This window comes from Schistocerca nitens, chromosome 5 (genome assembly GCF_023898315.1).
Source record: "Schistocerca nitens isolate TAMUIC-IGC-003100 chromosome 5, iqSchNite1.1, whole genome shotgun sequence".
Lineage (NCBI taxonomy): Eukaryota > Metazoa > Arthropoda > Insecta > Orthoptera > Acrididae > Schistocerca > Schistocerca nitens.
In genome coordinates, this window is record NC_064618.1 from 816,200,675 (window position 1) to 816,225,156 (window position 24,482).

The following is a 24,482-nucleotide window of genomic DNA, read 5'->3' on the forward strand; positions in this document are numbered from 1 at the left end:
ATATCATTTAAGTGCATGGCAGAGGGTTCATAGAACCACCTTCAAAAATCTATATTATTCCAATCTCGTATAGCGCGCGGAAAGAATGAACAACTATATCTTTCCGTATGAGCTCTGATTTCCCTTATTTTATCGTGGTGACCCTATGGAGCTCGGTGTCAACATAATATTTTCGCATTCGGAGGAGAAAGTTGGTGATTAGAATTTCGTGAGAAGATTCCGTCGCAACGGAAAAGGCCTTTCTTGTAATGATTTCCAGCCCAAATCCCGTATCATTTCTGTGACCCTCTCTCTCATATTTCGCGATAATACAAAACGTGCTGCCTTTCTTTGAAATTTTTCTATGTACTCTGTCAGTCCTACCTCGTAAGGATCCCACACCGCGCAGCAGTATTCTAAAAGAGGACGGACAAGCGTAGTGTAGGCAGTCTCCTTAGTAGGTCTGTTACATTTTCTAAGTGTCCTGCAAATAAAACGCAGCCTTTGGTTACCCTTCCTCACAACATTTTCTGTGTGTTCTTTCCAATTTAAGTTGTTCGTAATTGTAATACCTAGGTATTTAGCTGAATTTACAGCTTTTGGATTAGACTGATTTATCGTGTAACCGAAGTTTAACGAGTTCCTTTTCGTACTCATATGGATAACCTCACACTTTTCGTTATTTAGGGTCAACTGCCACTTTTGCACCATTCAGGTATTTTTTTTCTAAATCGTTGTGCAGTTTGTTTTGATCTCCTGGTGACATTATTAATCGATAAACGACAGCGTCATCTGCAAACAACCGAAGACGGCTGCTCAGACTGTGTCCCAAATCGTTTATATAGATAAGGAACAGCAAAGGGCCTATAACACTACCTTGGGGAACGTCTGAAATCACTTCTGTTTTAATCGATGACTTTCCGTCAGTTACTACGAACTGTGACCTCTCTGACAGGAAGTCACAAATCCAGTCACATAACTGAGACGATACTCCATAGGCACGCAATTTTACTACGAGCCGCTTGTGTGGTACAGTGTCAAAAGCCTTCCGGGAATCCAGGAATACGGAATCGATATGAAATCCCTTGTGAATAGCACTCAGCACTTCATGTGAATAAAGAGCTAGTTGTGTTCATAGGAACGATGTTCTCTAAATCCATGCTGACTGGGTGTCAATAGACCGATTTCTTCGAGGTATTTCATAATGTTCGAACACAATATAAGTTCTAAAATCCTGCTGCATATAGACGTTAACGATATGGGCCTGTAATTCAGTGGATTACTCCTACTACCTTTCTTAAATATTGGTGTGACCTGTGCAACTTTCCAGTCTTTGGGTACGGATCTTTCGTCTAGCGAACGGTTGTTTATGATTGTTAAGTATGGAGCTAATGCATCAGCATACTCCGAAAGGAACCTGATTGGTATACAGTCTGAACCAGAAGACTTGCTTTTATTAAGTGATTTGAGTTGCTTCACTACTCCGAGGATATTTACTTCTACGTTACTGATGTTGGCAGCTGTTCTCGATTCGAATTCTGGAATATTTACTTCATCTTCTTTAGTGAAGGCATTTCGGAAGACAGTGTTTAGTAAATCTGCTTTGGCAACACTGTCTTCGATAGTATCTCCATTGTTATCGCACAGAGAAGGCATTGATTGTTTCTTGCCGCTAACATAATCCACATACTACCAGAATCTCTTTGGATTTTCTACCACGTTTCGAGACAAACTTTCGCTGTGGAAACTGTTATAGGCGTCTCGCACTGAACTCCGCTCTAAGTTTCGAGCTTCTGTAAATGATCGCCAATCTTGGGGATATTGCGTCTGTTTAAATTTGGCATGTTTGTTTCGTTGTTTCTGCAACGGTGTTCTAACCCGTTTTGTGTACCAAAGAGGATCAGCTCCGTCGTTTGTTAGTTTATTTGGTATAAACCTCTCAATTGCTGCCGATACTATTTCTTTGTATTTAAGCCACATCTGGCCTACACTTATATTATTAATTTGGAATGAGTGGAGATTGTCTCTCAGGAAGGCGTTAAGTGAATTTTTATCTGTTTTTTTTTTTTGAATAGGTATTTTTTCGCTTATTTTTCGAGGATTTGGGGTTACAATATTCAATCTCGCTACAACAACCCTGTGTTCACTAATCCCTATATCGATTTTGATGCTGGTTATGAACTCAGGATTATTTGTTTCTAAGAGGTCAAGTGTGTTTTCATAACCGTTTACTAGTCGCGTGGGCTCATGAACTTGCGTTGTTCAGGTGTCATATAAACTGATATATTTCAGAGCATTGAAAACAGGGGTCATAGTCCCTTACGAATTCACAGGTTTAAGTATAAAGTGTTGACAGGTTCTGCGCATGAAGTGTCTAAAGTGGAGTTCCCAATGAGTGATGAGTCATAGATAAATAGCGATAGGAACATGTGTTGGGCGCTTTGATTCCTTGGCCTGCAATGTCGGCTGCAGCCACGCTCAATGTGGTGCAAATGTCAAGAGGTTGCAGCCTCTCTCCTGCTCCGGTTGCCGCCACAGAGGGCTGGTAATTGTTGCAGCGCCCGTGTGTCGACAGCGCCCACCGCTGATAGGCCGCACATCAAAGGCGCGATGTATCGGCGGAGACTCGTTAAGTCGGCTCACAGCACGAAGACGATGGCGCCATCCGGTGATTTGCGCCATTCAGCTCGCTCAGTGGGTCAGTGAGTGGCGGAGTCCACACAATGCTAATGACCACGGGCGGTTTCTCACGACAAATGAATAACCGTCATAGCTGTCCAGAAACGGGTCACAGAAGCGCCGATGTCATGGCGGTCGGAGAAAATCACCAGTGGCCCTGGACAGGAATCTCAGTCGGCTGACGCCCTTACGAAACTCGGCAGTAACTGAGAAAGCGTCAGTGGCTTAAAAAGACTGTTCATTACAGAGATGATGTTACGTCTGCTGTAGAAAATATTAACTCAAGCGCAAAAAATGTTAGCGATAATGTAAGAAGTAATGCATTCAACTAATGTTCGTGAAGAATCGTACCAGTAAAATCAGCAAACTTCGCTGTGCCCCTTTTCACAACATTTACGAGGTGCGACAATAAAGTAATGAGAACGATGTGAAAAAAAGTTGCTTACTATTTTAGTCAAGTTTAATGTTGTCTTCTTCAAAGTAGTCCCCTTCTGATTGCACACCCTTTTTTCAGCGCTTCTGCCATTGATGGTAAGATTTCTCGAATTCATCTTCTGTAGTAGCCTCCAAGGCCCTCGTCACAGCTTTCTAGACATCTTGTGTTGTTTGAAAATGGTGTCCCTTGACGGCCGTTTTTACTCTTGGAAATAGAAAAATGTCGCACAGAGCGATATTTGGTGGATAAGGTGGCTGTGGTAGTACTGAAATTTGTTTTAAGGTTAAAAATTGCTGTACTGACAGAGCAGTATGGGAACGCATTATCGTGATACAGAATCCAATTATCAGCAATGTTGGCACGGACACGAAGAACGCTTTTACCAAGTCTTTCTAAAATTTCTTTGTAGTAATGTTGGTTAACTGTTTGTCCAGGAGGCACCCACTCTTTATGAATAATTCCCTTGGAATCCAAGAGGCACATAAGCATGCATTTTACTTTTGACTTTGAGATGCGAGCTTTTTTTGGTCTGGGTGATCCCTTTGAGCACCATTGCGAACTTTGGCGTTTTGTCTCTGGATAGTACAGAAAAAACCAACTTTCATCACCAGTGAAAACACGGCTCAACAATACTGGATTGATATCCGTTTGCTCTAACACATCGGCTGCCACATTTTTCCGTGTTTCTTGCTGTTGTTGTGTGAGATTTTTGGGGGCGATTTTTGCACAAATCTTTCTCATAACAAGATCTTCAGTTATTACTAGACGAACCGTTTCTCGATTGATGTTCAGTTTTTCTGCAATCATTTTCACTGATAATCTTCGATCGTATCGTACGAGTTCACGCACCCTGGCCAAGTTGACATCCGTCCGTGTGGCTGATGGTCGTCCACTGCGGTCTTCATCTTCGACATTCGTTCTGCCTTCACTAAACATTTTATGCCAACGAAAAACTTAAGCTCTTGACATAACCTACTCTCCAAAAGCCTTCTGAAGCTTACTGTAAGTTGTGGTCGCGTTTTCACCCAATTTAATGCAACAAGAAATGGCATACCGTTGCGCAACATTATGCGGTTTCATTTCCGTGACGAGAGACACAAACACGTGTTAACATATTATAGCACAACTCACGACTGAGCAGTTGCATCGATGTGCCACTTGGACTAGTAGCAGCTTATAGACCAAGTACAAAGATATTGTGCCTACGCAAGCCTGCAGGGTTGCCACATCTTGCAAAGAAATTCAGTCTCATTCCTTTACTGCCACGCCTCGTATATGCGATTATGGCTGTAACTGCTTTTCATGAATATGAGATGACTGCGCACGCAAGTCAACGAAGCTTACAGCGTAAAATCTCATTACTGTATGAGCGTACTTAAGGGGCTCCGGAAAGGCTCAAAATCATGAAAAGTTCAATTTTTACTTTTTTGCGTTTTCTGAAACTGCAGACTATTACCTCTTAATAGATATATAATTTATTCAATTCCGAAGACTACAACTATTTTTAATTTTTTTTAATGTGTTCTACTTGGGCGTGACCCACTGTGGCGCTGTTAAACTGCTGTCAAATAGTGTTATGATTAACGTCCGTGTTCATCAGGTACATTTTAGTGATGTGAGATAAAGTATGTGTTGTGGCTAACCTGTGATGGTTCAATATATATCGCTGGTGTGATTGTCGATTGTTTCATGTTTATTTACTCTGTCGTTATCTCGAAAATATTCGTAATTAATTCTGTTTCTTGAGTCTCTGTTTTGCTGAAGTATAATAATGAGTAAAAGTAAAGTTATTAGAAATCCTCTGAAGGCTTTTAAGAAAAGGAGAAATGTTGGCAACATTGTAAGGTGCAAGGTATTTAGAAATATGGGAATGAAGATAGGTTCTAACATGGTACGAGCGATGCTTGCTTTAGACGAGGAACGCCTTCGGGCTGCAGACAGGGCTGTAAAGAGTCTAGAAATACAATCAAGAGTAAACAGGAGGAGGAACAAGAGGAAGCTGGAGGAGGTGTTTGCAGAGGATGAAGATAATCCATCCTATGGACCTGGAATGCACTAAAAAGTTAATCCAATCTTTGTCGCTCGATTCCCAAAACTTTTATTTTCTCATACTAATTACATGTTTTCTAACGATCTTCCAAACATATTTGTTTCAAACTTTCAGTAAATGTTACACAGTACCTTCTGCATAATTTAACACAGCCTTTTTCCAAAAAACTGTATATTTTTGAATATATAAATAAAAAATTGCAAAAAAATGTTGTGAATTATCATTACAATTGAAAAAAAATCATCTTTAATAACTGAACTAAAATTTTGTAAAATCCCTGTGTTAAGTTGTAGCCCATATTCCAATAAATAATCTGTAAAAAGTTCAACTTCCTACCTCAAATACTTTGTGAGGAAAGATGTAATTTATAAGCGTTATTTTAACATTGCAAGTATAGGGCGTTCCGGAGCCCCTTAAGCTTCATGAATAAGATAAATTCACCGCCATAAATACATAGGTAATAAACATCAGTTCGGCCTTGGGTTGGACATTCACTTTGAAACAGCTACGGAATCAGGATCAAACTATGTTATTACGTCTCCCTCACAGGTATATGTAACTTCCTCATCACTCACGTACTGCTTTCCGCCGAGGGCATCCTTCACTGGGTCAAACAGATGGAAGTCGGATGGTGCGAGATACGGGCTTTAGGGGGGGTAATGAGGTTTCGTGAGCCACTGTCGGATGCGCAGGTTTGTGTGAGGCCTTGCGTTCTCATGGAGAAGGGAAAGTTCGTTTGCCTTTCTGTGGTGACCAACACATTGAAGGGGTTTCTTCAGTTTTCTGAGAGTAGCACAAAACACTTCGAAGTCTATTGTTGCACTATGAGAAAGGACATCACACGGAATAACCCCTTCGGAGTCCCAGAAGACTGCCGCATCACTTTACACACTGAGTTCTTTGGAGAAGAGGTGGTGTGGCGCCACTAAATGGACTGCCGTTCCGTTTCCGGTTCGAGGTGATGAACCCATGTTTCATCACCTGTGACGATGTTCCAAAAAAAGATTGTTACGATTAGCCTCGTAGAGGGGAGCCGTTCCGCACAGGTGATCCTTGACAGTTGTTTAGGGTCTTCTGTTAAGCAGAGAGGAACCCAGCAGGGCACACAACTGGGACTACCCCGACTGGCTGAGTGAGTGTCAGCACTACCAACTGCAACGTTCAGTTGAGATGCCAGGTATTTGATTGTGATCCGTCAATCACCTCGAATGAGAGTGTCCGCACGTCCCAACACTGCAGGAATCACAGCTGTGTGCAGCCGTCCGGCACGATGGAGATCGGACGGGTATGCGTGACCTTGGTGCAATGATGACCAGACGCCTCGCGCAGCGACTCACCGTGCCTTTGTTCGCTGCCAAGTCTCCGTGGACACTCTGCAAGAGTCTATCAATAACAGTGAGCCTCTGGTTTTCCGCCAAAGGAAATCAATGACTGGTGTCTGCTTGGAACATGGAGGTATAAGGAGGGGAGATGGTACTATGGCCGTCTGCTGTACGTCTGTTTGAAGCCGGTGGGCCGCCATGTTTGATTGGTCAAAACAGTGACAGAGCTCTTGTTAGAATTGCGTGTTCTTCATATTTAACGTTATGTCTGCGAAATGATTTCAGATGATGAGTGTTACAATGTTTACATGCATAACACAATGTCAGAATAGCTTTTTCAGGTGTTTTCGTTTTGTTTTTAATGCGTTTTTGCCCCAGCAATACAACTGATTTGGTCTCGTTAACTTAAGTGTTTCTTTTGGATACGAACTTCGAATGATGAAAAATAACAGTGTACAAAGCTCTTTTCAAACTCAAATCACCTTTTACTGTATTTGTGTCGATGTAAACTGAAAGCAGAACCCGAAAGCTATGCTAGTTTACATACCGGATGATATTTCTTACTCGTTTACACACTTATACAAAATTTCATTTGTAAATACAAACATCGTTTGTGCTTTGTCAAGAAAAATAAGCATATGAACCCACAGAGCCCTACGAGCTTCATTGATCGGAAATCTGAAATAAAATAAGAAGAAAACAGTTTCACAAAACGTAAACAAGGCCGCACATCTCACGAATATAAACGACAATATTTTACGAACGGGGCCACTTACGCATGGAACGTGATTCCTTTTAACTTGGTAGCACTATTCCAACGGTTAGTACACCCGTAAACAACGCAAACCGGCATTTTAAAATAAAAAAACCTTCAGCAGCTCTAGACAGTAGCACAATCGGAAACGAGTCTTCTGACCAAACTGCAATGGCGGAGCTCGGTTTCTGTCGGCTTCAAGTTTGTGACGTCATGGCATCTCCCCTCCTTATACCTCCAGGGCTTGGAACGTAGCTCCGTTACAGGCGCCATTTTGAAGGCTACTTACAGCGCCGCCACCTGTGGGAATTTCATGAAACTATTGGGGCTGAAGCGACAATATTCCACAAAGTCCCTCAGCAAATTCCACATTTTTTCAACCGAAACTGGCTGGGAAAAAATTAGTTGTATTACTCATTGAACGCCTCCCGCATATTGCTACTATCAACAAGTGATAAGCTATAAATTCTGAACACTAAGTTCACCATCCTCCCATCTTTTCTCAAATAAGACAGTGCATCAAAGTAAAATGCATTCCGATACTAGTGCGCTGTGAGTTGTGAACGATGCAGGAATAAATGTCCTGAGCAACGCTCCCTCCACCTCGCGAAAACAAAACAAGGAAGTCGACAATGTACTGTGCCGTTGAACGTAGGTCACTATAGGCGTAACGTAAACTCAGACTGGTCGAGGACTACGCAAGAAAACGGCAGTGGTCTGTTCAATGTAAGCACATAGTAATTCACCTGAACTGCTTCAGGAAAGCCATCGAAATACTAAATCTAGATCACCAGACGATGATTTGTGTCTCACTACTCCCAAATGGAGTTCTAGTTCCCCTGTTATCGTGCCATCACGCTTCACTACTGTGTGATGTAGGAGATCGGCACAGGTGGCTCAAAACGGTTACAGTTCGGTTAACAAAGAAACTTTACAAACAACAGTGACTGTATTATCATCTGTAGGGAAGGTTATCGCTTCATGACACCAGAAACTTTACATCTCGCTCGCAGCTCGTTTATAAGGTGCACTGAGCTCTGCATTCAGGTAAATGGACTCTTGTTCGAGTACCACGCTGAAATGAAAATCCATCTGAATATAGGTGAACACAGACAATTATGGACAGCACGCTGAATCCACGCAAATAACTTTGTAGCTCCCCACCCAAAATTGATAAAAATTTGATCTGATTTGCAAACAGTAGGTTTGAACACATCAGTTACACGATAGAAAAAAATAATGTCCTGTTTAAATGATTAGGGGGAAGTGTTCTAAATTTTATACCCCCATCCCTAATGTGGACTACCTGGTTCTGGGCCCTATATTCTCCTGTACTCTAGTAGGACTAAGTGTAAACAGTAGTTTAAGCTTCAACCACTCTGGAGCGGGGTGCGCACTTCTGCGGCTTCACTTGTTACTTACCATTTCGCGGGTAGATGTTCTTCAAATGAAAGAGATGTTTACACTGTGCTAAATTTTTCCTTATTTCTCCTAGATATTGGCAGGTAAGCCTTTTAACATATATGAGTTCACGGGTTGAAATGTTTAAGACGAATGTTTACGATTAAACCGTTACATGTAGATGTTTGTTTAAAAATTCATTTGGTTATCAAGTTGTAGGCAGTAGTTACGAAAACTGGACCCCCTTGAACTGCTTAAACTGGACCTCTAACTTTTTAATTTCTGAACTGGTACTATATTTTTAAACACACTTATTCTCTCGGAATTCTATTGCAGATTTCAAGAGGAGAATGGTGATGGCTGATCAAAAAACTGGAGGCCTTCGAAACCGACCAAAGCTATGGATGCAGTTCAGAAAAAAAGATGGGTTGGAAGAAGGCCAGTAAACTGTTTAATGTTCCAAAACAACGCTTAATGGGGTTGTCCAATATTCGGTACGGTACATTACAGGAAGCAGCACAAACAAAATAGACAGACCCATAATTTTGGGTAAAGATCTTGAAGAAGAGCGAGTTTAGTATTGTCTTGCTATGCAAGCTTCTTCTTTGGCCTTACTTGAAATGACAGCCTTGGAAAGACGGAATTGCTAGGAAGAAGTGGGTTAGTCTTTCTCTTAAACATCACAAAACCAAACTTTCAGAAAGACAGCCTGCAGAAGCATCCTATAGCCCAGCATCCTACATCAGAAAAATTGGGTAACGTTCTGGAAGATGTTATATTACAGCTACCTAGAAATTAGGTTATGTATTTTTTAATTTAATACCTTTTCCCTTTTTTGGTCAGTACTATTTTGCTAATTTTTGGAAGGGCTCCGATTTTGGCAACTATTTTTCAAAGTCAATACGCGTAAGGTCTTAGATAGTAACCGTTTCTTAGTACTAACTTTTAATGATATTTTCTAAGAGTAAAATGTAAATGGTGCATAGCACTCTCAAGTAAATATTAAATGCTTTTAAAACATAATTTGCGTACTAAACAGAATAGAGGTCTGGCATCGGACACTGACCACTATAACTAATTGCTGTAACTCTAGAAATTAACTAATGAGTTGTATTCATAACTCCGCAGAAATAGTGGCGTTTCTTAAGTTTCACTTCTTAAATAAATATTCCATCCACTTATTAATTTGTATTGTAAAGAGAGAAACATGTGCTCTAGAACACCTTGTATATGATAGATAGAATGTTAGAAGCTCGACGGAGTGTACAATATTACAAACGTACATTTGAGTTGACTGCGGTTGAAGGACACCTTGTTTTGCTGGAGTGATTACTGGCTTCAAGTTCCCCGATTTTCCTTCCTCAGTCTCTTCCAGAAGACTGGATTAGTACAGCCAACTCAGCTTACAATTAATTTTCTGATCACTGCGACGCCTGTGAATGTTGTGCAATTGTTAGCGTACGATGATTCCATTGAAAAGAACGCTGATGATTTCCTACCCCATACCTTCTCGACCTGAGCTTATACTTCTTCTACAGGGGAAAAGAGAACCTCTCTGATAAAATTTCTGAGGGTTGTCAACAATATTATCTGACTATTTCGCTATTAAGAAACTGTGGCCTCCTATGGTTCGTTATAGAGTATCTAGATTTAGTTGGTTTTCTCACACCAACGTTTATCTTCGTATCTGTATTGCAACGGAAAGATATGTGGGACCGTCAATGCAGAAGGTATGCGCTGCCTGTGTCTATTTTTTATTATAACGAACTTGTTGCGTCATTTTACAGTACTTGCTGTTCACAAAAGAATTGCCCACTTTAGTCTGAGCCATGACGCTTGTATTCAGTATTGCTGGGTTCTGTTTCGGGTTTGCTTTTCGGGTAGTGTTAATTGTAAGATAATGAAGATACACAGTAGTGTGGCTACGTTTAGTGCAGAAGAGCTGGACGATGTGGATATCGTATGCACTGAATGCAGTGTTTGAGCGACACTACGGCGCTATACTGAACTGTTCTCGCAACGACGGCAACCACATCACAGTACATTGTCATCTGTGTGAAGGTTCGTGCATTAATCAATGTCTTTACGTTCCACATGTTGGTGACTGCACATTATAGTTCTTTCGACTGTTACGATAATATTTCTATGGAAACCAAGGTAACAATTTTGTGTGGCTCAATGGCCGAGCACAAATCTTTCAAATTAACGCCACTTTGTCTACTTGCGTGTCGGTAATCTACTCCAAATCTCCAATTGGGGAAAGGAGAGGAACACTTTAACGGTGAATCTGAACCACATGTTCTTCATGGAGAATCTTCACATAGTTGAGAGGTAAAATTACATTAAACGCAGAGTGAAAATTTCCGGCATCCTCTCGGGAAACATACAGAATTTGAGTAGCAAACCAGGCAAATAATAAATATATTATTACTCTGTAACGAGACACCGGACACCGTGCGACCCTCATACCAAAATACTCAGAAAAAATCCCCGAACAACCTCAGAAATTTTTTATAGGGGTTGAGAATCACTCTTCAGCACGACCTCATCGTCGATGGGACGTTACGCTCGACCTTCTCTTCCTTCCTGAACACTCAGTGTAGAACGATAAGCTGGCTGGAGAAGTGCCTGACATAGACTGGTTTTACTGTTGCAGCGTGACTCACCTGTTGAACAGCTCGATGTTGAAGAAGACGTACTCTCCGCTGCCGACCATGTTCAGCTCATCCGCAGCCAGCAGGATCTCCCGCACGGTGTTCGGGTTGCCGCATAGTACCACAACTGCAACAGACACGGACACACACATGGTGAGTAGATGGAATAGCGCAATACCTAAGACACAAATATTAACACAACGTTATGCCAAAGGGATACATAGTGGTCTGGTTCGGAACTTCGTATGGAGGGTAATTCTGGTAAATGAACTTCACCACACTGTGAGAGAAAGTAACAAAAACGGAGTATTATGTTTTGTGGTGTACTATAAAAAGTAATGAGGCGTAACATTTCCAACTGCTATACTGATTTTTCTTCTCTATTTTACGTGTACAGAAAAATATTACAGTACTCGAATTAAAATTGCTACACCACAAAAAAATGCAGATGATAAACGGGTATTCATTGGACAAATATATTATACTACAACTGACATGTGATTACATTTTCACGCAATGTGGGTGCATAGATCCTAAGAAATCAGTACCCAGAACAACCACCTCTGGCCGTAATAAAGTCCTTGATACACCTGGGCATTGAGCCAAACAGAGCTTGGATGGCGTGTACAGGTACAGCTGCCCATGCAGCTTCAACACGATACCACAGTTCATCAAGAGTAGTGACTGGCGTATTGTGACGAGCCAGTTGCTCGGCCACCATTGACCAGACGTTTTCAATTGGTGAGAGATCTGGAGAATGTGCTGGCCAGGGCAGCAGGCGAACATTTTCTGTATCCAGAAAGGTCCGTACAGGTCCTGCAAGATGCAGGTCCTGCAAGATGCGGTCGTGCATTATCCTGCTGAAATGTAGGGTTTCCCTTGCATCGAATGAAGGGTAGAGCCACGAGTCGTAACACATCTGAAATGTAACGTCCATTGTTCAAAGTGCCGGCAATGCGAACAAGAGGTGACCGAGACGTGTAACCAATGGCACCCCATACCATCACGCCGGGTGATATGCCAGTATTGCGATGACGAATACACGCTTCCAATGTGTGTTCACCGCGATGTCGCCACACATTGATGCGACCATCCTGATGCTGTACACAGAACCTGGATTCATTCGAAAAAATAACGTCTTGCCTTTCGTGCACCCATGTTCGTCGTTGAGTACACCATCGCAAGCGCTCCTGCCTGTGATGCAGCGTCAAGGGTAACCGCAGCCATGGTCTCCGAGCTGATAGTCCATGCTGCTGCAAACGTCGTCGAACTGTTCGTGCAGATGGTTGTCTTGCAAACGTCCCCATCTGTTGACTCAGGGATCGAGATGTGGCTGCACGATCCGTTACAGCCGTGCGGATAAGATGCCTGTCATCTCGACTGCTAGAGATACGAGGCCTTTGGGATCTAGCACGGCGTTCCTTATTACCCTCGTGAGCCCACCTATTTCATATTCTGCTAACAGTCATTGGATCTCGACCAACGCGAGCAGCAATGTGGCGATACGCTAAACCGCAATCGCGATAGGCTACAATCCGACCTTTATCAAAGTCGGAGACGCGACGGTAGGCATTTCTCCTCCTTATACGGGGAATCAGAACAACGTTTCACCAGGCAGCGCCGCTCAACCGCTGTTCGTGTATCAGAAATCGGTTGGAAAATTTGCTCATGTCAGCACGTTGTAGGAGTCGCGATCGGTGCCAACCTTGTGTGAATGCTCTGAAAAGCTAATCATTTGCTTATCACAGTATCTTCTTCCTGTCGGTTAAATTTCGCTTCTGTAACACGTCACCTTCGTAGTGTAGCAATTTTAATGGCCAGTAGTGTAGTAAAAGGATAGTTGCTACTCAGCATACAGCGGAGTTGTTGACGCGCAGATAGGCACAACAAAAAGTCTGTCAAAGAAAGCTTTCGGCCAAACAGGCTTTCATCAGAATTAAACATACACACACACACACACACACACACACACATACACACACACTCACGCAAAGGCAACTCACACACACACATGACCACAGTTTCTGGTTGCCGAACCCAGGCAGCCAGAGCCTGTGGCCATGTGTGTGTGAGGTGTGTTTGCGTGAGTGTGTGTGCGTGTGTGTGTGCGTGTGTGTGTGAATGTATATTGTCGAATTCTGATGAAGGCCTGTTTGACCGGAAGCTTTGTTTCACAGGCTATGTGTTGTGCCTATGTGCGCGTCAGCAACTCCGCTGTATGCCGAGTTGCAACTATGCTTTTCATAACATTGTCATTATTGCGTACTGGATTTTCCATTGTTTGATTGTTCGTGAGTAGGCGTTATAAGTGATAGTTGCTTGAACGGATTCATTCACCATGTAACGTTTTTGTACTGTACCATCGATGCCTAGTAGTACATTCCTACAGCGCGCAATACTTTATTAATAATGCAGTGTGTCTAAGGATGAATGATCGGTATTCAGTGATATGACAGGGACGATCATTCGAAGCGGAAAAGGCTAGAAAACATGGCCTCTAAAATGCGTACCTTCAGATATATGAGCACCTCTTCATTTTCGATACTGTGAACAATCTTTTTCTTTGCCGCAACCTTTTTTTTTTTTTTTTTGCATGTTGTGAGAGGTGGTAGTATGAGCCAAAACAAGAAATAAATGTCCAGTAAACATGGGTTCTATTGCGCATACGTTAAAAGCTACGAGCACTTGTTCATCTGTGCTACAGTGAAACACATCTCTTCTACTCAATAAGTGCTCATGAATCATACGGTATGCATTTCAGAACCCGCGTTTATTAAGCAATTTTTTTCTTGTTTTCGTCCGTACTACCTTCTCCGAAAACATGGAAAACAAACAGCTTGAAGTGAAAGATATGTTTCACTGTATCGTAGATGAAGTGCTCGTAGCTTTTAATGCATGCATTTTAGAGACCATGTTTACCAGAATATTTTACTCCGAATGATCGTTCGTGTCATATCCCTGAGTATAAATCATTTCTTCTGAGACACCCCATACAATAAAGAAGTAGACGCTTTCTGTAACGAGAATGGCTAAATCTATTTCTTACTTTACCTTGTGGTGAAATACTGTCTGTTTACAAGTAAAAACTGTTGCAGAGGGTGGGCAGAGCAAGAATTGCTTATGAGGTACAGCAAACATTGCGAACCATCCCTGAATGAGTCTAGCTGTCGGTTAGACATTACAACAATCTCAAGAGTGCTCCAGCGGTTAACGGTACGGGGTGTTTACTCCCAGTCATGGCGAACTCGTCTGCAGACGATCTAGCATTTCAGGTCAGTTTTGGCAAAGTCATCCACCTCTGCAATCGAGGTCGCTGATGTAAGCATGTGCAGAGGCGCTCTATCCGGAGGCAGCTGCCCTACATTCCTGTTCATAACGAATCCTTCTCGCGCTGTTCCATTTTCTGCAGCTGACCCTATACCCATCCTCCCATAAATCCTTCACTGACCCCTATTATATTTAGACTGGGAATTTGCCTATCCATTTTCAGATTTTCTAGCATCCCTACCACGATCATGCTTCTGACATTCCACGCCCCGACTCATAGAATGTTATCCTTTCGATGGTTATTCAACCTTTTTCTCACGCTCACCTTTCCATTGGCAGTCTCCTCCCGGAGATCCGCATGGGGGACTATTCTGCAATCTCTAACACGAGATGCTTTGAGTGAAATGTGACACACGGATTGTGCGCCAAAACCTCATTGTTTGTTTTCATTGAGAAAATATATCGATAGGTTTATAATGAAACCGTTATTACGAATTCTTACCAAATATTCTATTTATTTCTAAAATAACAAACAAATTATGCCTGTTATTCGAGGGGAGGGGGGGGGGGGGAGGGGGCTTATCTTACCGATTTGTAAGAATGAAAACAATGATAACAAAATATGCTATCGCAGTATTGTACCAAATGTAATGCAAACACTGAGAGGAATTTCTTTTGTGTGATCAAGATTTAGTTCCTGTGATCAATATCATTCAGACTCAGTTGCTTATAATAGCCTTTTTATTAACAGCAAAACTAATGTAAATATATTTTAACCAAACACCATCTGTGCATCTTTTCGGCGGTGGCAATGAGAAAACTCTATTGACATTACCCACATCGCATTCCATGCTTGAATAACACTGCTACTGTCGTTATTTCTTGTCGGGGCATTTCCTAACACGTATATTTTTGATAACAGCTTGATTCTACTATGCTTTCTTGTATCGTATCCTTTAATTTGAATCCGTATCAACTGTGTTGGGTTGAAATGGCAGTGACGAGGTGTGAGTGTATGCCCAAATTTTTGCCAGTTGCTAGATTTTCTATGTGGGAAACTGCGATTCATGGACATATATTTTAAGGGGAAGTCCAACGAAAACGAGACTTTCAGAAAAAAAGTAAGTGATCATTTACCCAATTGCGACATAGTCGCGTATACAACAGTGATCCAATACTGTCAAATGTTGTTTTACCAGTCGTTGATCACAATATCAATTCTTTAGACAATGACCGGTTTCAGTCCGTAATGACCATCCTCAGATCTACAATATACAAATATATACACCTAGTGAGCAGCGTGTCTTTCAACATAATATAGCAATACGTATCACAATATACTATCACACAACCAGGGAAATGTACAGACAAAATACGGTAAAATGTACCTTTTTACACCAAGTATTAAAGTGATACGGCCATAATCGCATCGTCAAAACTTCCATATATTAGTCACTCTAATCCTGTAATTAATTATGTCGTACCTATTATGGAATGTATTGCCAGACTAGATAATTTTATTTATTGACGTAATATGTTTAACCCCCCCCCCCCATGAACCATGGAACTTGCCGTTGGTGGGGAGGCTTGCGTGCCTCAGCGATACAGTTAGCCGTACCGTAGGTGCAACCACAACGAAGGGGTATCTGTTGAGAGGCCAGACAAACGTGTGGGTCCTGAAGAGGGGCAGCAGCCTTTTCAGTAGCTGCAGGGGCAACAGTCTGGATGACTGACTGATCTGGCCTTGCAACACTAACCAAAACGGCCCTGCTGTGCTGGTACTGCGAACGGCTGAAAGCAAGGGGAAACTACAGCCGAAATTTTTCCCGAGGGCATGCAGCTTTACTGTATGTTAAATGATGATGGCGTCCTCTTGGGTAAAATATTCCGGAGGTAAAATAGTCCCCCATTCGGATCTCCGGGCGGTAAGTACTCAGGAGGACGTCGTTATCAGGAGAAAGAAAACTGGCGTTCTACGGATCGGAGCGTGGAATGTCAGATCCCTTAATCGGGCAGGTAGGTTAGAAAATTTAAAAAGGGAAATGGATAGGTTAAAGTTAGGTATAGTGGGAATTAGTGAAGTTCGGTGGCAGGAGGAACAAGACTTTTGGTCAGGCGAATACAAAATCAAAACGGGGGAATGCAGGAGTAGGTTTAATAACGAATAAAAAATAGGAGTGCGGGTAAGCTACTACAAACAGCATAGTGAACACATTATTGTGGCCAAGATAGACACGAAGCCCACGCCTACCACAGTAGTAAAAGTTTATATGCCAACTAGCTCTGCAGATGACGAAGAAATTGAAGAAATGTATGATGAAATAAAAGAAATTATTCAGATAGTGAAGGGAGACGAAAATTTAATAGTCATGGGTGACTGGAAAAGGAAGAGAAGGAAACGTAGTAGGTGAATATGGATTGGGGGGAAGAAATGAAAGAGGAAGCCGTCTGGTAGAATTTTGCACAGAGCATAACTTAATGATAGCTAACACTTGGTTCAAGAATCATAAAAGAAGGTTGTATACATGGAAGAAGCCTGGAGATACTGACAGGTTTCAGACAGATTATATAATGGTAAGACAGAGATTTAGGAACCAGGTTTTAAATTGTAAGATGTTTCCAGGGGCAGTTGTGGACTCTGACCACAAACTATTAGTTATTAACTGTAGATCAAAACTGAAGAAACTGCAAGAAGGTGGGAATTTAAGGAGATGGGACCTGGATAAACTGAAAGGACAGGGGGAAAGAAATACAGTAGAAGAAGAAAAGGTAGCTTTGAGGGATGAAGTAGTGAATGCAGCAGACGATCAAGTAGGTAAAAAGACGAGGGCTAGTAGAAATCCTTGGGTAACAGAAGAAATATTGAACTTAATTGATCAAAGGAGAAAATATAAAAATGCAGTAAATGAAGCAGGCAAAAAGGAATACAAACGTCTCAAAAATGAGATCGACAGGAAGTGCAAAATGGCTAAGCAGGGATGGCTAGAGCACAAATGTAAGGACGTAGAGGCTTGTCTCACCAGGGGTAAGATAGATACTGCCTACAGGAAAATTAAAAAGACCTTTGGAGAAAAGAGAACCAATTGTATGAATATCGAAAGCTCAGATGGAAACCCAGTTCTAAGCAAAGAAGGGAAAGCAGAAAGGTGGAAGGAGTATATAGAGGGTCTATACAAGGGCGATGTAGTTGAGGACAATATTATGGAAATGGAAGAGGATGTAGATGAAGATGAAATGGGAGATAAGATACTGCGTGAAGAGTTTGACAGATCACTGAGAGACCTGAGTCGAAACAAGGCCCCGGGAGTAGACAACATTCCATTAGAACTACCGACAGCCTTGGGAGAGCCAGTCCTGACAAAAGTCTACCATCTGGTGAGCAAGATGTATGAGACAGGCGAAATACCCTCAGACTTCAAGGAGAGTATAATAATTCCAATCCCAAAGAAAGCAGGTGTTGACAGATGTGAAAATTACCGAACTATCAGTTTAATAAGTCACGGCTGCAAAATACTAACACGAATTCTTTACAGACGAATGGAAAAACTAGTAGAAGCCGACCTTGGGGAAGATCAGTTTGGATTCCGTAGAAATATAGGAACACGTGAGGCAATATTGACCCTACGACTTATCTTAGAAGCTAGATTAAGGAAAGGCAAACCTACGTTTCTAGCATTTGTAGACTTAGAGAAAGCTTTTGACAATGTTGACTGGAATACTCTCTTTCAAATTCTGAAGGTGGCAGTGGTAAAATACAGGGAGCGAAAGGCTATTTACAATTTGTACAGAAACCAGATGGCAGTTATAAGAGTCGAGGGGCATGAATGGAAAGCAGGGGTTGGGAAGGGAGTGAGACAGGGTTGTAGCCTCTCCCCGATGTTATTCAATCTGTATATTGAGCAAACAGTGAAGGAAACAAAAGAAAAATTCGGAGTAGGTATTAAAATCCATGGAGAAGAAATAAAAACTTTGAGGTTTGCCGATGACAATGTAATTCTGTCAGAGACAGCAAAGGACTTGGAAGAGCAGTTGAACGGCATGGGTAGTGTCTTGAAAGGAGGATATAAGATGAACATCAACAAAAGCAAAACGAGGATAATGGAATGTGGTAGAATTAAGTCGGTTGATGCTGAGGGAATTAAATGGTTCAAATGGCTCTGAGCACTATGGGACTTAACATCTATGGTCATCAGTCCCGTAGAACTTAGAACTACTTAAACCTAACTAACCTAAGGACAGCACACAACACCCAGTCATCACGAGGCAGAGAAAATCCATCACCCCGCCAGGAATCGAATCCGGGAACCCGGGCGTGGGAATCGAGAACGCTACCGCATGACCACGAGATGCGGACTGAGGGAATTATATTAGGAAATGAGACACTTAAAGTAGTAAAGGAGTTTTGCTATTTGGGGAGCAAAATAGCTGATGATGGTCGAAGGAGAGAGGATATAAAATGTAGACTGGAAATGAGAAGGAAAGCGTTTCTGAAGAAGAGATATTTGTTAACATCGAGTATAGATTTAAATGTCAGGAAGTCGTTTCTGAAATTATTTGTATGGAGTGTAGCCATGTATGGAAGTGAAGCATGGACGATAAATAGTTTGGACAAGAAGAGAATAGAAGCTTTTGAAATGTGGTGCTACAGAAGAATGCTGAAGATTAGATGGGTAGATCACATAACTAATGAGGAGGTATTGAATAGGATTGGGGAGAAGAGAAATTTGTGGCACAACTTGACTAGTAGAAGGGACCGGTTAGTAGGACATGTTCTGAGGCATCAAGGGATCACCAATTTAGTATTGGAGGGCAGCGTGGAGGGTAAAAATCGTAGAGGGAGACCAAGAGATGAATACACTAAGCAGATTCAGAAGGATTTAGGTTGCAGTTGTTACTGGGAGATGAAGCAGCTTGCACAGGATAGAGTAGCATGGAGAGCTGCATCAAACCAGTCTCAGGACTGAAGACCACAACAACAACAACAACAACATGTTGTTTAAACGTTTTCTGTGGGAGACATATCACGATGTATGTAAAGCCCAATACTTGTTAAGTTCTTACGATCGGTGCGCGCCTACATAACATCATGGCGTCAGACCCAACACAGGGCGCTGATCATTGATCTGTCTTTTTTTCAGCTGTCATATAGACATTTTATCTTTCATAGGCAATTTATAGGTTGCTACATGCAATGTATTACGTATATTAATTGTTGACCGTAAATTCACCATAAAAGGGTCGGACCTGTTCCCTTCATATGTTTCCTTTTAATGATTTTATATGGGTAACTGTATTCGTCTTTTAATGTATCACAATTGGTTTCTATGATAGTTATCAGTTTTAAAGGTCTGCTACATGTATTTTACCTAATGTATTTTTATCAGATTATGTTTTCTGCGTAAATGATGACTACATCTAAGCTCACAGTAGCAGCATCTAGGGAGGATGTAGGCAAACAGGTTTCTGGTAGCTACTGTACTTCAGTAGCCAGTTGTAATAATCACTATGTGGACGATGTGGCTCATTCTGCACCTTATTTTAGATCCACGTGACTATGCTGTGCCGATCATATTTATATGTTTTGACGATGCCATTATGGCCTTATCACTTTAGGACATGGCGTAAAAAAGGTACGTTTTACTGTATCTTGTCTGTACATTTCCCTGGTTGTATGATAGTATATTGTGATACGTATTGCTACATTATGTTGAAATATATTTGTATATTGTAGATCTGAGGGTGGTCATTACGGACTGAAACCGGTCATCGTCTAAAGAATTGATGTTGTGATCAACGACTGGAATAAAAAACATTTGCTTATTATTTATTCTGCGGTGAGACAAGACGGTCAAGCTTTCATGGAAAAATATTGCCTGTTGCCTACAAATGGCTCAAATGGCTCTGAGCACTATGGGACTTAACTTCTGAGGTCATCGGTCCCCTAGAACTTAGAACTACTTAAACCTAACTAACCTAAGGACATCACACACATCCATGCCCGAGGCAGGATTCGAACCTGCGGCCGTAACGGCTGCGCGGTTCCAGACTGTAGCGCCTAGAACCGCTCGGCCACTCTGACCGGCGCCTGTTGCCTACAGAACCATGGTTGTATCCACACGTGCATCTCTTCGTCCGCAGCAAATACGGCCACAAATGCCTTTCTTCAGGGCTTCGAAAACAAGGGAAACGCAGGAGGAATTATCGTGACTTTATGGGGATGCATCAGGGCTCTTCACCGAAACTTCAGCAGCATAGCCGAAACAGCTGGACAGGCATTATCCTGCAACATAATCATGCTGTCCGTCAGCATTCCAATGCGTTCCATCTTCAAAGTGCGCCTTAGTTCTTGCAAAGAGTCCACGCAACGCTGTACGTTACTATGGCGCCGTGTTCCGGGAAATCAAGGAGCAACGGGCCCTTACAGTCAGTTCGGAAGAAGTGTACGCTTGTCTCACAGTGGAACAGTTGTATTAACAACTACGGCAATTACTTTTGAAAAAATAAACAGTTTACTTACTTTTTTTCCATCTGTCTCGCTTTCATTTGACTGTCCCTTATACGTCCATAGCCTGCATCTTTTTAAATTTATCACCTCCTTCGACGTCGCGACGTTGAAGCTAACAATCTCCCCTTACGTCTTTGCCGCAGCAGGCATCTTGTGAATACCAACGGTATGGTTGGGAACATTATCAAGAACAGTTATTGACAAATAGGCACAGTAATGTTGAATACATATCTTTTCAGTAACCTCGCATGACATTAGCGCTAAACTTCTAAAATCTTACGCGCCGGAACAGACCTCTTGAACTATACAACCCCCTTCCCCTCTCTCTCTCCTTTCCCATCCACAAAAAAAAATCACAAATTTCGATTTCTGAAAACTTACGATGATCTTAGTATAAGAGATCATGTTTTACAAAACACTTTTCTGAAATTCAGGTTTTTAACACACGATTTCTTATAACCAAAACAATAAAAATACAAGAGTTGATATAAACAACAGGTGTTACCGCCTGTCTTTGTACCAGTCTGACTTTGCTCTCTAGTTCTGCTAGATACATATACGCACAGGTCGGTAGTCTTTCTGAATTTGACGTCATGTTAGAATTATGTAGTAATATCTTCAGCTGCTCACGGGCGATGATATATATCAACGGGGACAGGTGAAAATGTGTGTCCCGACCGGGACTCGAACCCGGGATCTCCTGCTCACATGGCAGAGTCCCGGTCGGGGCACACATTTTCACCTGTCCCTGTTGATATATATCATCGCCCGTCAGCAGCTGAAGATATTAACGTATAATTCTAATTTCGTTCTAGACGGCTGCAGGTCATCAATGGTGTCTGTTCTTTCGGACATTCGTATAAGTACCGTATATGACGTCAGGTCTTCAACTGCTGCCAGGCGCAACATAAAACAGTTGCATTGGAATTACTTGTTGTAGCGTACGTTTCGGCAGTATACTTGTATTCCTAGGTTTTAGAAAAGCTCACCATGAAATGTTTGGAAAATTTAATTTGCTCATTGAAATATTTCACGAACTGACATGTTTTTCTAGTTACACGGTACCTCGCCCGACTGCCCATCGCATCACGTTGGTCACCCATTATCCCGTTAATTGGTGCCGGCGCAACGGAAAGTTATGCTTAGGCTGCACTTAATACACGTGTACAATTTTAAACCTGCGGTGCCGACTTGTTCCAGCGATTCGAAATACAATTTCCTGGGAGGTGCTGGACAGCTATTCCGGTGCGTCTCGTCCGAAAGTAAGCTCTGCCCTCGCCGAGAGAGGAATGTGCAGCTTCTAAGGTCAGTATCATTTGGCGAACTTCCTTTCGTCGTTGTTCAGTATCACGCAATACACAACAAACAATAGTAATGACAGGTTAAATATGAAAACCGCAATAGTAAGAAATAAAAATCAATAAAATCTCATTTCTCAACCATCGATTCCGTAGGACATTAGGGCGCCTGATACCGCAGCATAGTGCAAGCTGGAAATAATATGGTGGTGTTGGAGGTGTGGCATCTGTGGGCGGCTGGCGCGGCTACAGACCTCGTGGGACTGGCTGGAATCGTGTTGTGCCTTGGTCGCTAAACTCACTACACTAACTTCCTCGGGCGCCGTTGAACAGACTTGCTGGTAGGGGTCTCTACCTTAGTTGTTGATGTGCGTATTAATTTACCACGGCCAAACCCTTTATATCCACTGTGACTTTCTCAAGACTGCAACGGAAATTTTCTTGTAACAAAAGTGACAGGTTCTCCGCCAAGTCTCATCGTAAGGTAAGTTTATTGCATCACTTCCTTCACTACGAGCAAGTTTTTAATCAAAGGAAAAGAAACTTGAGCTTTGTACACAGAAGCCGTTCATAATGCCTCAGTCTAATTACGTGCTCCGCAACACATCAAAGACCGCTCTAATCCGGTAATTACCGCTCCGTCGCGCCAGCTTCGCTGCCGTCTGCTCCTTCATTGGCCGCCTTGGGTGGTCCCGCCCCTTCAGCGGCGCATTCCATTACTCTTTCTCCGGTCTGCATTTCATGCCCGACTCGGAAATGCGTTTGGCGCCAGGAGGTCTTCGTTACAAAGGGAGACTCCCTCAGGGACGGCAAATTAACGCGGGATGTTTTGCAACGCAGCGGCCGCACACCGTCTGTGGTGATACAAACGAACTTAAAGCTACAGTTTCGCGTTTTGGTCATGGAGAGCTCTGCCGCTGTAGCACTGCAGTAGCAGTAGCAGAACGCTTGAACGGAGTGCCACAAAACACAACACCTCAAGCATTCGCGTTTCTCTTCCTGCGTAACATCCGAACTTCTTGCGAGGACAGCTGATTTAAGCCGGCCGCGGTGACCGAGCGGTTCTAGGCGTTTCAGTCCGGAAACGCACCGCTGCCACGGTCGCAGGTTAGAATCCTGCCTCGGGCATGGATGTGTGTGATGCCCTTAGGTTAGTTATCTTTAACTAGTTCTAAGTTCTAGGGGACTGATGACCTCAGATATTAAGTCCCACAGTGCTCAGAGCCATATGAACCATTTGATATGAGGTTTGGATCTGTAAGGACGAACAGCATTATCCCGCCGGAGGTTCGAGTCCTCCCTGCGGCATGTGTGTGTGTGTGTGTTTTGTTCTTTGGTTCAAATGGTTCAAATAGCTCTGAGCACTATGGGACTTAACATCAGTGGTCATCAGTCCCCTACGACTTAGAACTACTTAAACCTAACTAACCTAAGGACATCACACACATCCATGCCCGAGGCAGGATTCGAACCTGCGACCGTAGCGGTCACGCGGTTCCAGACTGAAGCGCCTAGAATCGCACGGCCACACCGGCCGGCTTTGTTCTTTGCATAAGTTAAACTAGTGTGTAAGTCTAGGGACTGATGGCTCTGAGCACTGTGGGACTTAACGTCTGATGTCATCAGTCCACTAGAACTTAGAACTACTTTAATCTAACTAACCTAAGGACATCACACACATCCATGCCCAAGACAGGATTCGAACTTGCGACCGTAGCGGTCACGTGGTTCCAGACTAAAGCGCCTAGAACCGCTCGGCCACTTCTCCGGCTAGGTACTGATGACCTTATAGCAGTTTGGTCCCTTAGGAATTCACACAGATTTGAACATTTAAACTAAATTGTAGATCTCATATCGCCTAGAAATTGATGGTAATTAGAGCGGATGCATTTAGCTTCTGAATTTCAGGTGGCAAGATGACACAAAGTATGTTGCAACGGCGAGATAGTAACGTCTAAAAATATTTGAGCTGACGCTGTAGAAGATCATCAGTGACTGAAAATAAATTCACTGTTTTGCGAATTTAAAGCGTTGATTTTAATCAAACTTTGTAGTCATATAATAGAAACCGTTCATGACATCAATTGTTAACTGCAAACACATACAAATGTTGTATGTTATTCCACGCTATATTGTC

At 42.4% G+C, this 24,482-nt stretch overlaps 1 protein-coding gene across 2 annotated transcripts in view; it reads right to left on the reverse strand.

Moving 5' to 3' along the window:
- LOC126259294 (atrial natriuretic peptide receptor 1-like) overlaps positions 1–24,482 on the reverse strand; it is a 1,315,450-nt gene that overhangs the window by 786,492 nt on the left and 504,476 nt on the right. For both annotated transcript variants that reach the window (XM_049955955.1, XM_049955954.1), the window contains exon 3: positions 11,288–11,402. In XM_049955955.1, coding sequence (XP_049811912.1) covers positions 11,288–11,402 — 115 coding nt within the window. The remainder of the gene's footprint in view (positions 1–11,287; positions 11,403–24,482) is intronic.